Source organism: Taudactylus pleione, unplaced genomic scaffold (assembly GCF_031769625.1).
Source record: "Taudactylus pleione unplaced genomic scaffold, aTauple2 ptg000638l, whole genome shotgun sequence".
NCBI classification, from domain to species: domain Eukaryota; kingdom Metazoa; phylum Chordata; class Amphibia; order Anura; family Myobatrachidae; genus Taudactylus; species Taudactylus pleione.
In genome coordinates this window covers 3,189,565-3,205,207 of record NW_028285040.1, presented here as the reverse complement: position 1 = coordinate 3,205,207, position 15,643 = coordinate 3,189,565, and the positions used below count along the sequence as shown (strand labels likewise).

The 15,643-nt window shown below is 45.6% G+C and overlaps 1 protein-coding gene across 1 annotated transcript in view; it reads right to left on the bottom strand.

The window, feature by feature from the left end:
• Nucleotides 1-415: 415 nt before the first annotated feature.
• NELFA (negative elongation factor complex member A) overlaps nt 416-15,643 on the bottom strand; it is a 39,708-nt gene continuing 24,480 nt past the window's right edge. The window contains exons 7-11 of the mRNA XM_088454952.1: nt 6,922-7,010; nt 6,352-6,463; nt 5,662-5,900; nt 2,572-2,671; nt 416-2,351 (exon numbers count right to left, since the gene is read on the bottom strand). Of these exons, the coding sequence (XP_088311078.1) occupies nt 2,167-2,351; nt 2,572-2,671; nt 5,662-5,900; nt 6,352-6,463; nt 6,922-7,010 (725 nt within the window). The 3' untranslated portion in view covers nt 416-2,166. The remainder of the gene's footprint in view (nt 2,352-2,571; nt 2,672-5,661; nt 5,901-6,351; nt 6,464-6,921; nt 7,011-15,643) is intronic.

Here is a 15,643-nt window from a genome sequence, read left to right as displayed (position 1 = left end):
TATTTATTACACACAGATAATATACATACAGTTTAGCAGATGCAACAAAACACATTTTGGGTTAGAAGTAGCCTATGCAAAATCTTTGCTACATTCTCTTAATTCACAACTAGTTTTAAAAAAAAGACAGAGCAGATATTGAATGCCCATGAAGTCCCAGTGCCGATGTGGTTCTAGAGCCAGTCAATTAATAGTTTTCCTCCTCAGAATTAGTGGACGTGGACCAGAAAAGAGAACAGGAATAACATTTTTTAGAAAATCGAAACTTTTATTATACACACCGATGCACCGCTAATGAGCAGAGGATGGCAGACTTTTAAGCAAATATGCTATAAATTTTACAAGAGGAAATATATATAAAAAAAAAAAACACCCCCCCCCCCCCCCCCCCCCCCCCAAAAAAAAACAACACACATTTATGAAAGCTTTGGATTTTAGTACAGCTCCAAAAGAGTCCCATGGTCTGTTGCAGTTCTTTCAGAACCGGCTGTTGGATGCAAAGACATAGTGATCCAGCAATTGAATCAGAGGCTGCATTGTTTAGTTCAACTTGTAGCCTCCATTAAAACACTGCCTCCATTTCTCCTTGTATTTCCAATGGTCACTACAGATCAGCAGTGTTGTCAGTAACCGGCAGCAATGGAGACCCATCACATGGCGTCATGTCAGACACCTCCGCCGTGCCAGTTAATGGTGCGTCAGGTATGAGGCATATGCCAATTAACCATTTCAAAACCACTGTAGTGCAGTATGGTTCATCTGAGCCATACGGGAACAATTGTAAGAATATATTTAAAAAAAAAAAATAAATAAAACCTTGTAAATACTTTGTAATTCTGATATGCAAAGTGTGATTCCAGGTTTACAGCATATCTAAAGATATATATATATATATATATATATATATATATATATATAAATAAAAAAACAAATTATGTTTATTGTGGCGGCTGTTTGGACCCAGAACCAGTGTCTAACAGTTCCCAATGTAACACCTCAAATAAACCATTAGTCCCCTCTTATTTTACAGCAGCTAAAAAAAGATGCAGGAGTGGTCAGTGTTTAAATTATGTTGAACATATTAAGGTACGCCCATTATAACCAGGGATATTCCCATCTTCAGGATAATGCAACCTAATCAGTGTGGTAGGAATCTGTGACATCACCACATTGGGCTTCAGCGATTACACCGGCTCCTAGTGAACGGAGCCTTAATCAAAAAAACTTCTGCAGAGAGAAAAAAAAAAAACCAGTTCCTCCTTTACGTCTGCTCAGTGGTGTTACTGGTTCCCAGTGGATTTGCACATGATTGACCAAATTAAATATATAATTATTTGGTATCTGCTACAACATGGGACTTCTTAAAAAAAAAAAAAAAAAACCCCGCATTGGGGTCACTTCTGGCCTACCCAATAAATGAGAGTCCAATTGTCAATCGCTGCAGGGTAAGTGTATATTAGTAATAATGGTAAATGTTTAATTTGCATTTTTCAATCTTGAATTCCACGTCTAATAAACCCACACATCATTTAGAATAAGTCTTTGTGATTGTACTTAACCAGTAAAGAAATTCTGTGTAGCAGTTGTGTCAGCCCCCGATGACCAGAGCCTTAGAGAGGACGAAAAAAAAAAAAAAAGTTTTTCTATTTAAAAAAAAAAAAAAAGGAGATTTAAAGAGTTGGGTTACCGGCAACTCCAGTAAGCTTGACCTAAGACCTTGTTACATGTTCAATACTTTTACTGTACCTCTTGAAATGCTCCAGATTAAAAATAGAAAATACAAAACTAAACCCCAAAAAGCTGAATATTTATGCCACCATGTTTAACAGATTCTGGATCCTCAAGAGATATAGTTTAATGTAAAATACAACAAAAATAATAATCTGTTTCAAGTGGGAGAATCTGCATCCGGATTGTAGAACACATTAAAAACAATTTCAACACTACAAAACTGACCAGGTTTCCATTTTCAGACAAGGTTGAGTTTGCAGGAATTGGTCAAGTGTGTTTTATTCAGGAGAGAAAAATTATCCATTGTAAAACAGGATTTCCCTCTCTGGATTCCAGTCTCGGCAGAGGGAACGCTCTCAACTAGACTCTGACCGTTTTTGTGTTGAACCCAACTTGAGTCTGACTTTGGTCCACAGTTTATTGCCTGGAATCCCCCTACGAGACATTGGTTAAGGGCTTGTATTTTTTTAGCTTGGTCCATTTGCCGGTGGAATAGTTAATTTCAAAAACCGTATCGACAAGCATCGTGGTGCTGCCTGTACCATCTCCCTTCTGTATGACTTCTGTGTCTTCGCGCAGTTTAATCTGGATAACGTCACCCTGCTCTGGGCAAGGGTTCTCTGTAGAGACAATAGAAAAAAAAATATATATAGGACATTACTATAATGAAACCCAAAACACACGTTGAGTCAGCAGTTCTAAAGCTGGGCACACAATCCTTAACCCAATCACCAGTTATCGGGGGGCGGGAACTGTCTTGGGTGGAGGGTACAGTCTAAACCATGCCTGTCCCTCCATAGTTATTTCATTCATGAAGGAGACAAGAAAATAATAACTTACCTCTTACCCCGGCCATAAAACCCACTATTAGAGCAATCTCTGGCTTTGTAACATTGTTTGCAGTCTTCAACATTTCATGAGCAGCAAACGTCTGTTCCTCCTGTAAATAGGAATAATCATGAATTTCACCACTTGCATCTACGGATGTTATATGTTGGATACAGCAAGAGACTGCAATATCAACCCAAATGAAGAAGCTTTTGGAAAGAGTATAAACATAACATGTATAAACATCGAGTGTCCATTGCCAGCACATTATATATATATATATATATATATATATATATATATATATATATATATATATATATATATATATATATATAGGCATATTCCGATGCACTTTATAATTGATAACAAGATAATAAAACAAGACTGGGCTTTGACAGAGAGATGCTAGAGGACAGACTGACAAAGTTCTCCAAATGTAACAATCCCTCTGATGTGACAAAAAAAAAAAAAAAAACATTTCAAAAACACAGAAAGTACTTATTTCACAGATAAAATTATTAGAACTGTGATTGGTTATAACCACAACATAAAAAAAACCAAAACAAAAAAAACAAACAAACAAACCACCCTCTCCACCCTTCACTTTAATCTTACCAAAAGAAATGGAAGAACTTTCAGCGAGGAGCTAGCTCCAACACAGCTGCCACCAGCACGATTAAAGATTTTAGAGCAGACAAAAAAAGTTTTAAGAACCAGGTACCAATAAAGCGGATTGTCAAAAGGAAAAAAAAAATAAAAATTACTCTGGAGGTGGTTACAGGAGTGGGCAAGAGGTTGCACTGTCACACGAGGAGCAATGCATGCCTGGTACAATCAGAACGGCTCCTCCTCCTCCCTCCCGAAGTGTGATGGGTGTTCTTAACCGGTGACTAGTAGGCGAAAATAACCTGTTCAGTGCGCGTGTTGTGGACGTGTCAGTGGAAGCGGCCATGTTCAAAGGCGGCCGTGGTCACACGGAGACAGTGTACCTACTGCATGTGACTCAGAACCAGGGAAATGAGTCCCATCACCAGCTGCTGCTCCAGGCTCACTGGAGGGCAGGACTGGAGTTCTCAGTCTTCACTTTCACAGCAGGAGATGGCACCAATGCTGCCCTCTCCAGGCTCACAGCACCAGGCTTAGATTGCTTGGTTTGGTGTCTGTTCTTTAACTTTCAACTCTACCAGAGGAGAAAGTTGGCAACTTAGCCTGGCAAGTCCCCATCAGATTCTGAAAGAGCAGTATCCGAATGTCTTAAAAAATGGCGATGCCGAGGGTTGAAAGGAACTGGAGCGGGTTCGACAATCACCATGTAGACCGAGTTCCAAGCCAGAATTAAGTGGCCATGATGTCAACACGGTTAACATGCTAGTTAAAGAATTTTAGCCATATCGGTATTATAGCTTTAAACATGCAGCGTGACTGTCTATAAACTTATGCTCATCACTTATATAGGTTAGAGCAGGGAGGGCCAACCAGTCAGAGGCAAAGAGCCAAAACATATCTGTAGTCAAGTTAGAGCCGATAGCACGCGCACGCAAAAGTGGGGTGTGGCCTAGCTATCAAAGCCACGCCCCATTTCTGTGCGCACGCCTTTGGCATGACATTTGCAAGAGCATGACCTTGTGTCACACCCCCATTTTTAGTCAAGCTGGGGGGGGCGAGCCCAGCACATTGAACTTCTCAATATAATTTTTTCACTGTTGAAGTGAAAGAAAAAGCCAGGAGCAATATTGAAAACATTGCAATAGCCACGTTCACATAAAATACACAGAAACAAGCCAGAGCCACATAATATACATTGAAAAAGCAAGATTCACATAATACACACTTCAGCTCCTCCATGTGTCACTCCAGCCCCCCTCCCTTGCCATTCAGGTGTCATTGCAGCCCCCCATGCCACTGCAGCAGCCCCCAGAGTTTTTTAACAGCCCCACAAGCCTTAACCAGGCTTCTTTTAATATTTCCTGAAAATTCTAGGTATTTTCTTCTTACGTTTAAAAAAAGAAACTGTATCTACAGGAAACAGCTATTCCAGTAATTAGTTCAAAGTCTCCCTGACCGCATCTATCAACATAGAAACTCCAGAATCAGAATGGGAGTCAACCTCCCAGTTTGAGGTGTCTTCCCAGTCATAATCCAATTCCACTTCTACCTTGGAAGGGGCAGCTGAAGCCTCTTCTCCAGGAAAATCCACTGAGGAATGGCCTGAACGTCTTAGCGGCTCTGGCCCCTGCGGACGTTACCATCTTATTTAGGGACTTTGCTGAGCTAGATATCGTCCCATATTCTGGGCCCATCTGGGCTCTACCGAGGGATCAGACAAAGGAGGAGCTTGAGCACAGGGTATCATAACTTGCCCGGAAGTGACGTAATTCACCTATGGACTCAACTATAGACCTGGCCCAATTAGGCATCACCCGCTGTTCAGCAATAGCTTTTTAATAAACTCCGATACCTGGCATCCATGGAGATAACATCTGCATAATTATACAAGTAGTCCCAAAAACACACACAAATCTGGTGTGAATGGCTCAGGGAATCTTTCCCAAGGCTTTTCAGATACGTAGTTACATTTAGGCATTCAATTCTGTAGATGACCATTAAGCCTGCGCTAGTTTCACCTAGATGCCTGTCTTATGAGACTTATATTCCCTGGGATGTAGTGGGCATCCCGATGGTCAGAATCCTGGTGCTGGAATCCCAGCTTCAGAATTCCGACCGCTGACATCCAGACGGTAAGTATTAGGACTAGGCTGCGGCAACGGTGGGTTAGTGGTTAGGATACTTACCAATTCAGTTTTGTGATTCTGACTTTTAGGATGCTGCTGTCTGTATTCTGTCTGCCGGCATCCTGCCCGCTGGATCCCGTACCCAACCCGCGTGCCCCACATAGAACAATTGTGAATGTAGGACCTGGCGCCGGCCTCAAATTCCCTTGCTTAAACCCCTTCCTTAGCCAACGCCCATCCACATTCTCTTAAGTTTGGGTTCACCATTTTATATTTTCTCCACCTTAGACTTTAAACTGCTACCATTTTGGACACTGGGAAGCGCTATACCGTGAAATGAGAAAAAAAAAAAAAAGTCCTCACTTACTGTAAGCCGAAGCGGTTTCTTGTTTGGAGGGTGTGTTTGAGGGGTATTCTGAGGAGCTTGTGTTGTTGGGGTCAGCGGAGAGGGAGGGGTAGCGGCAGGAGTTGGAGTGGTGACTGGGGCATTGGGGTTGCTATGATACATTGGCGTCCGTTGTTTAAACTGGGCCGGAAGAGCGTTGTTGGGAGCTGTGGGCTCCTCCGATTGTCTTGCCGTTTGTAAAGCTTCCCGAATTGACCCAGCTGAAGAGTGAAAGAAAAAATAAATGTGGGCACAGGAAGTACAAGGATCTACAAGTGACAGAACTCGTAGCATTCAATCTATAATAAGGACATATCAGAATGCAGAATATATTAGGCACTAACTGAATTGCTCTCTATTTCAAGAAGGATTATTTACTCAGCATTTATGCAACACCCAAAAATATGAAAGGATACAGAAACCATTAAGATAAACCAGACACAAGGCAAGTAGTATTAACATGCTTAAAGGTGTGACTAACGGGGGCTTTTCCCCCTTATCACTAAATGTATAAAGGCCTGTACATGTCAGCCAGGCAGCTTGTGTTTTCCAGCTCCTATCTAGATAAAACTCTAACCAGGGCTATTAAAGCACCCCGCTCCGTCCCATGATACCCACATGGTTATATTTATACACTTGTTTCACTATGAAGGACATGGTCACATGACATACCTTGCGGCGTCTCAGACGCTGGTATGTAGGAGGAGGACGGCACCACACTGGGCGTTGCTGGCAGGTAACTTGTAGATGGGAGGGCACTCTCGCTTTGCAGGAACATGGCGCTCTGAAGATGTGGCAAAACATTTTACCATTAGGTAGAGAACCCAGACAGCTGTGCTATAGTAAAGGGCAACATGATGTTTTAGAAATGAGGAGGCTGCAAGAGCTAGATAGCCAAAAAGTCACGGTTCAGTAGCAATGCCAGTGTCACATGCGCACGCTCTCCAACCATAGGAGCGGCATGCGTTGTTAACAGTGTTGTAGGTCTTAGGCGTTGAATTGCAAATACTTAAAATTTGCTTGCGCATAATGTGACTTAGAGAACTTTTTTGATGTTGAAGATTTTGGGGGGGGGGGGGGGGGGGGGTAGAGAGATTCTAAAATGCCAAGGACCTGCCCAATGTAAATAAAAATGGATCGATGCTAGGTTACTATCTATTTTGCATCTCAGTTAATTACTGGAAATACCAGAACAAAAAATAAAAATAAAAATGCAGTAATATGTAACGGACTAGCACTTACTTGTGTAGAGACAAGTCCGGCAGCGTAATCAGGGGTGGCACTCTCCACAATGGTCTCCTCTTTCGGAGGCTTTTCCACAGTGTCCGTTTCTGGGAAAGAAAAGCAGATGTAGGAACAAAGTTATCCTTTGGTAACTTGTGATCTAGGGTCTCATTTACAAAATGCTGTCATGAGACCAGGACTAGAATTTGTCTGGTCAAACGTAAGCACAGTTATAGAGGAAATAACATGCAAATATAAAAGTATTTAAACACCAGGAAATTGAATTTACTGGTGGAACAGCAGCAGTTTCTTAACCAGCTGTAATATAAGCTGTGGACTACCTGCCAACCGCCACCATCTGTCTTGTGGAAACTAGCAGTCCTACCCAGATACATTTTAGAGCTTTGACATTTAAAATGGGAAAGGAATCTTCTACCTTGGAAGATCATTCTAGACTTATTTGAAGGCTATAACCTGTGATTTAAAATGGAATTTAGTTACTACCTTTGGTGGAAACAAGGGCTTTGTATACAAGATGCACAGCCCTCACAAGTCACCAACTTCCTGTCTATTACATGACTCGGCATCCACATTGGTAGATGCCTCTATATCTGAACAGTGTCCTACCCAACATTAAGCTGGGTACACACTAGCTAGACGATATATTGGACAATTTGTCGTTTTGGGATGAATTGGAGCAACAAATGATCCACATCGTCCAGTGTGTACGCACTACTGCAGGTTCCCGCACATCATTCGACCTGCAGTGCAGGCCGACACCATGGTTCTGGATGCGCCGGGGTAATGACATATCGGGCGGTCATACACCAGTTTGTGCAGTGTGTACGGACTGCCCTAAGTATCATCCAGTCGCATCTGCCATCGCTTGGTACACAAATCATATAGGGTGTACACAGCTTTACTCCTGAGGGAAAGGTCAGAGTCTTCCCATGATCTGTGACGCTTTCCTGCCTAGCAGAAGGATTCGGGGGGAAAAAACAAACAAAAAAAACAAACAAAAAAAAACACACCACCTTTGGCAAACTTTGGATTTGACTTGGCCATTCCTTGCACCCTGTACCTGGAAAAAGAGTTATGGTAAAACTTACCTTGGTTAACTCTTTCTTCAAAGTCCATAGGGTCTACAGGGAGACATTGGGGTGTAGGTGGGACCTAGAGGACCAGACACCAACAGCAAAGCTTTTCAATTCCAGGATGTTCTGGTCCTTCCCCCTATACCTCGCCCACAGCCTGAGGGTAACTCAGTTTTGTTAACAAGCCCAAGGGCAGGAGCAGGAGAGGAGGGAAGGAAGAACTGATACACTGAGGAATATTCACTCACACAGAGAAGGAAAATAGTGACCAGGAGAAGAAACCCATAGATGCTAGGCGCATCAGGACGGGTGCCCGGCGGACCCTATGAACTTCATAGAGTTAACCAAGGTAAGTTTTAGCATAACTCTCCTTTTCTTCTTCAGGGTCCATAGGGCTACACAGGGAGACTTTGGGGATGTCCCTAAGCAATTGTTCAAGGGCAGGAACGCTCCTGAGCTGACAGGAGAACCATACACCCGAAGGAAACATCCTGAGAGGTTTTATGCCTTTGATACATTTGCCTAAGAAAGGTGTGGACAGAAGACCAGGTGGCTGCCTTGCCACACTGGGCTGCCCACAAGGGACCCACAGAGCGAGTAGAATGAGCAAACACTTTAGCCGGCACAGGAAGGCCAGTCTGCGTGTAAGCCTGTGAAATAGTCATGCAAAGCCATCTGGTCAGAGTGTTTGTTATAGCTGGCCATCCCTTCTTATGAAATCAATATAAGATGAAGAGGGAGTCAAGATTTCCGGATGGAAGTAGTATGGTCCACGTCGATCTTTCAAGCACGGACCACATCCAAAAGAGGCCTCACCTGCCGAGAGGTCTGGTGAATTAAAGGCCGGAAACACAATTTCCTCATTCAGGTGGAAGTGAGAAACCACCTTGGGAAAGAAGCCCTGTCCTGATGGAATATCAAAAAGGGGGAGAGAGACATGAAAGCACCCCTAAAATCAGATACCCTACGGGCAGATGCTGTAGCCAGAAAAAAAAGAGCGTGTTCGCAGTGAGCCATTTGACATTCACTGATTCCAGGGGTTCGAATGGAGGTTCCTGAAGTGCTTGGAGCACTACTGACAAATCCCATGGAGCCACAGGAGGGACAAAGGGAGGTTGTATTCGCAGAACTCCCTGCAAGGTGGTGTGAACATCCGGTATAGGAGCAATTTTGTGCCAAAACCAGATAGCCAAAGCATTGACCTGTCCAGTCAGAGATGCTTGGTCTAGATCCAATCCAGCTTGAAAAAAATACAAGAAATCTGGAAACCTTAAAGACCTGAGTGTCAGTTTCTTGGAGCACACCGTTGGAAATATGTATGCCATATTCTGTGGTAAATCCTGGTTGAGGCTGGTTTATGTGCTTTTAGCATGGTCTGGACCACAGAGCTGGAAAAACCCTGAGCAGTTAGGAGGGATGTCTCAAGAGACAACAGGTCTACTTTTAGAGGGAGCTGAAGAGGAACGTCTATGGAGAGTCTTTGAAGATCTGAGTACCAGTGACCTCTGGGGCAGGCCGGAGCTATTAACATGACTGCCTCCCTCCTGTCAACTTTCGAAGCACTTGAGGAAGCAGGGATATTGGAGGGAAGGGAGGTATGCTAAATGGAAGTTCCATTTCACAGACAATGCGTCTATGAAGGCCGTGTCAGGGTCTTTTGCTCTGGCTCCATAAATTGGAAGTTTGTTGTGTTTTGAGGCCACGAGATCCACTTCCAGAAGACCCCATTTGTCCACTAGAAGCCGAAAGACTTTTGGATGTGAAGACCATTCTCCTGCATGTACGTCGTGACGGCTGAGGTAATCCACCTCCCAATTGGGAATCCCCGGGATGCCTCAAGAAGGAGAGGGCGTATCCGTGGGAGACCACTTCTCTTACCAAGGAATCTGACGTAATTTGATGCCAAACTTGGGCGAATTGAAGAGGTCAACCTCCCATCCTGAGGCCAACCCCGTCAGGCTGCAGGCTTGTCCTCAGACTTGGCAGGTGGACGTCTAGTAGCCCAGGCTGGTTTGGCCCTAGGCTTGGAGGCCTTGACTGATGTCTGTTGCTGTGGAAAGGACTGACTCTTGGCTTTGCCTGGAGGGCGAAAGGACTGCAAGGATGATGTCCGCGGCTTTGAATTATATGCAGAGGACAGGAATGCCTTCTTGTTAGTCGCCAAAGTCACAATTTTATCCAATTCCAGACCAAATAGGATGTCTCCTGCATAAGGCAGAGACTCCAGAGCCCGTTTTGATTGTGAATCGGCTTTCCAGGAACATAGCCAAAGAATACAGCAGGCCACTACCGAAGTGGCTGATATCCTGCAGGCCATGAGAGCCGTATCCATAGCTGCTTCACCTAAGAGGCTGCATCTCTAATGAGAGATATGTAGGACAGCTGTTCCCTTGAAGCATCAGGGGGAAAAGTCTCTTCTAGGGCCTCTGCCCAACTCAATGGCTTTTGCCACCCACGCCGTAGCACTAGCAGGATGAGTAATAGCTCCTGTAAGAGTATATAGATTTATGACAAGCTTCTATACATCCATCTGTAGTCTCCTTCAAGGAGGTTTGCAGTATGAATAGGCAAAATGGCATTTTTAACCAGACGTGTTACATGAGAATCCACCATTCGGGGGAACTATCCATTTAGTACAAACAGTAGCTGGAAGTGGGTAAAAGGAACGGAACAGTTTTGGAATTTGAAACTTTTTACTGGGCATATTCCATACTTCACTCATGTGATCAGATAGCTGGTCAGAGTGAGGAAACTCTGGTAAAATAACCTTTTGACGCTTAAAAAGTGCATATTTTTTTTAGGAGCGGGCTTATCCTCTATTTGAAGAATAGTTTTAACAGCTCTCACAAGAGCAGGTATATTTAGTTTAGAGAGTGGCTCCTCTTCTCCTGAGACAGAGAGAGAGATCTGAGTCTTCTGCCTCCCCAGATGATATATCAGAATCAGATAACTAGATTGGGGAGATATAGTACGTTTAATAGGTAAAGGTTCCTCTTTTCGCAATATTTGCTGAAAAAACGTAGAGGCATTAGCCAAACTCTGTACAGAGGTAGACAGTACATCTAACCATGGGGGAAGCCAAGGATTTGCAGGGAGTACTTGCTGTGGCGATCCCATAGGGGACTGCTACTTGACCTGCAAGTTTTGTCAGCATTTGTGAAAAGGCAGCCCAGGGTGGGTCCTGAGGGAGAGACAAGACACCAGAGTAGGAGGAGCAGCATCAGGCTGCTTGGTATTCTTTCCTCTGCCAGCCATAGCCCCAAGAATAATAGAATACATAGTATGATACAGCAAGGTGTTCATTGCACTGTATGTGTAATACAGCACAACGTAGTGTGCAACCGTGCTATATATGGCACAGTGTAGTTGGCAACCGCAGTATATAGTATCCTGATAGTCCTCTCTTATATAGCAGATGTGAGGTACAATGAACCCCCAATACCTTAGTATGTCAGGGTATAGTAGAAGAAACAGGGCCAGGTATAAACTGACAGTATAGAAAGTAGAGATTAGCGCTAGCACAAGTCGCATACAAATGCAGAAAAAAAATTACAAGTCTGCAATGGGCACTAAAATCACTACCACAATGACTGATAGGATATAACGCTGTATGACCTGGCCCTTGGGAGAGGAATACAGGGAAACTAGACCCAGCGTTTCCAAGAGACCTGTTTGCCTAAAATTTCTGCCGTGAGTCTTTGAGGGGGCAGAGGGTGAGGGAGGAACATCTCAGGAAACACAAAGACCGCAGTGGAATGACGCCCTGAGCTGGGGGGGGAGGGGCTGCAGGGAGAGCACCTTATCCCCTGACTGACGTTAACCACCAAGTCCCCTGGCCTTTATAATATACCTCTATCGTTATGTCCCGGTGGTCTAGAGGAGTAGTGGGCAAACCAGTGTCCACATCAGAACCTCCGGTCTGTCTCCTGAGACAAGACTGCACTAAAACGCAGGTCACCGCGAACAGGGTTCCGACTTACCTGTCCCCTAGAGTCCGGGCTGCAGTCTGGGGAGCCTGCTAGCTAGTCCCCCTCAGAGCCCCGCTGGGAGTACCTAACACAGGCTTGGTGTCACAGCGCCACGGAGGAGTGATGGGGCGGCAAGCACAGACGTCCGGCGAACAGTCTAGTGCTGCTCGCAGTGTGAGAAAAAAAAATAAAAAAATGAATAAAATGAAATCAAAATTAAAGCTTGGACTATTTAATGCAGCCATTTTATAACGGTGGTCCAGCTCCTGCCGGACGACAACAGTGTTGCCCTCAGTCTGTGGACTGGGTATAGGGGGAGGGGGGACCGGAGCATCCGGGAATTGAATAGCTTTGCTGTTTGTGTCCAGTCCTCCAGGTCCCACCTAAACCCCAATGTTTCCCTGTGGAGCCCTATGGACCCTGAAGAAGAAGTCAAGTGGTAGCAAGTACCAAGGGAACATCCTCCTAGCTCAGCACCCTAGAACAACTCACCAGCTGAGCAAGCTACACAACATATTTTGGTGGCAGGGGGTGATACAATCTAACAGGTTTTTTAAAGGGCCTATTTAGTAATACCTGTGGGATACACTGGGGGGAGGGAGAGAGAGTCTGCAAATTTCAAGTTCATATACCCATCAACGAGGGATCTAAGCAGATATCAGATAACTGCTGCAGTCTTATTTTCGTTTGCAAAATCAGCCTCCATAGGTTTCTATGGGGGCTGCTTTACTGCGGAATTTAGATGGAGTTAGCCATTGTAGCCTGTAATTCCCAACCGTATGAGGTTTTAAATACATTCCCACAATCTATTTCGTATTGCTGCGATAAGAAATTTTAATTAATTATTGGGTCTAGAATCAAATATGCCCGTAAGCTCTTTACACACCACAGGCCAAGCACAAAGGATCTGTCTGTCTTACATGTTCATAGGAAGCCGAATCCTCCCCAGACTGCTTAGCTAGAAGCCATGGCGGTGCTCATATGGTCACAAGTCCGGATAACCAGTTGCAGCCTACCCACTCCCCTATTCCTCTGGAGTGTGATCTCAAAGAAAGATCCTTCTTCAGAGATGCTCAAACCGCAAACTGGTCCAGTCTGAGGAATATGGAGCTGCTGGAGCTCAGACTCAGTGGCATTCTCTTTAATTGCCCAAACCCCTGTACGCACCTCTATAGCCCGTGGTTCCAGTGTCCCCCAAGATATGCAAGATAAAACGCACAGTATTCTCAATCTTACTTTTAGTAGTGCCTAGCACACAGTAGTGCATGCGAGAATTTACGCAACCCCTTTGCGCAGCAAAAATATGAGATATGGTAAGAACTTACCCTTGTTATCTCTATTTCTACGAAGTCCGTAGGGTTCCACAGGATACCTTGGGGTATAGGTGATGACGTCAGGCATCGGGCACCATAGAGTTAAGTTTCAGCCTCCCAGGATGCACTAGGGTCCCCCTCCTATACCCCGCCCCGAGCCAAGGCATCTCAGTTACGTACCAAGCCATAGGCCGGAGGAGGAGAAGGAAGAGAGAAAAAAGATCTGGACACACACACACACACACACACACAAATCACATTCTCACCAGAGGGAGACGGAAAAACCGGTGACCAGAGCAAAGCCCATCTGCAGCACAGGTGCGACAGGGCGGGAGTCCTGTGGAACCCTATGGACTTCGTAGAAATAGAGATAACAAGGGTAAGTTCTTACCATATCTAATTTTCTACTTCAGGGTCCATAGGGTATCCACAGGATACCTTGGGGATGTCCCAAAGCAGTATCCTTTAAGGGTGGGGACGCTCCTGTGCTGAAAGGAGAATCAGCAGCCCGAAGGAAGCATCCTGAGAGGCAAAGGTGTCAAACGCGCAATACCTCACAAAAGGTATGGACAGAGGACCACGTGGCAGCCTTGCAGATCTGTACTGCAGAGGCACCACGTCGAGCTGCCCACGAAGGACCCACAGACCTAGTGGAATGAGCCTTCACAGAAGGAGGAACCGGCAGGCCTTCATGAAGATAAGCTTCTGAAATTGCCATACGGATCCAGGCTGCCAAAGTTTGCTTTGAAGCAGGCCAACCCTTTTTACGGAAACCGTAGAGGACGAACAAGGCGTCCGACTTCCTAAACGAAGAAGTACGGTCAACATAAGTCCTTAAGGCCCGCACAACATCCAAAGTGGCCTCACCCACTGAAAGGCCAGGTGAGTTAAAAGCCGGTACAACTATTTCCTCGTTAACATGAAACTGGGAAACAACTTTGGGAAGAAATTCAGGACGAGTGCGTAGCACTGCCCTGTTCCCATGAAAAATCAAGAAAGGGGGTCTACAAGAGAGCCCCTAAATCAGAAACCCGTCTGGCCGAAGCTATGGCCAGAAGGAAAACAGTCTTAGCTGTTAGCCATTTAAGATCCACTGAGCCCAGTGGTTCAAACGGCGGTCCTTGGAGAGCCCTCAGGACCACAGCCAAGTCCCAAGGCGCCACAGGTGGAACAAACGGCGGCTGAATTCGCAGAGCGCCTTGCATAAAGGTGCACACATCAGGGATTGTAGCAATCCTACGATGAAACCAGACAGGGCAGAAACCTGCACCTTCAAAGAAGCAAGGCGAAGCCCATGGTCTAGTCCTGCTTGTAGGAAGGCTAGTACTCTAGACAGACTAAACTCCCGCGGTGCATAACCTCTCGGTCGACACCACTGGAAGAATGTATGCCACACGCGATGGTATATTCTTGCGGAAGTCTGTTTCCGAGCTCTTAGCATGGTTCGCACTACAGAGCTGGAAAATCCCCTGGACCACAACTGCGCACCCTCAACTGCAAGGCAGAGATCTTTTCCCCTGTCACAAAGATCCTTTGCTGTCCGGAGTCCAATAAGGCTCCGAGGTGCAGAATCCGCTGAGACTGGATCAGGGTGGACTTCTGCCAGTTTATTAACCAGCCGTGCTGTTGCAGTACCGCAATGGTCAGGTCCAAGTGACGTAGAAGGAGCTCCGGAGATCCTGCCACTAAGAGAAGGTCGTCCAAGTACAGTAACATGCGGACACCCTGCAGCCGCAGGGAAGCCGCCATGACCGCCATCACCTTGGTGAAAACACGTGGTGCTGTCTCCAGGCCAAAAGGTAACGCCCGGAACTGAAAGTGGTCGCTGCGGATTGCAAACCTGAGGAACTGCTGATGGTGTAAAAGAATAGGGACATGCAGGTAAGCGTCCTGTATGTCCAATGACACCATGTAGTCCCCAGGTTCCAGCGCCAGAATGATGGACTGTAGGGTCTCCATCCGAAACTTCGGCACCCACAAAGACTTGTTGAGAGCTTTGAGGTTGAGTATCGGACGAAACGACCCATTGGGTTTCTGCACCAAAAAGATTGGAATAGAAACCCTGGCCCTTCTGGGAGAATGGAACAGGCACTATAACTCCAGCCTGGAGCATAGTGTGCAAGACATTCCGCAGCTCCGTGGCCTTGTTCCGGTCTGATGGCAGACCCGTGGTGAAGAATCGAACCGGGGGTCTGTGCCGGAAGGAGAGGGTATACCCGTGGGAGACCACCTCGAGAACCCAAGTGTATGTCGTGGTGACCGACCAACACCGGGCGAACTGCAGCAGGTGACCTCCCACTTTGGGATCCCCAAAGGGAGGCCCGGACAGTCAGGCCGCAGGCTTGTCATCTGGCTTAGGGGCCGG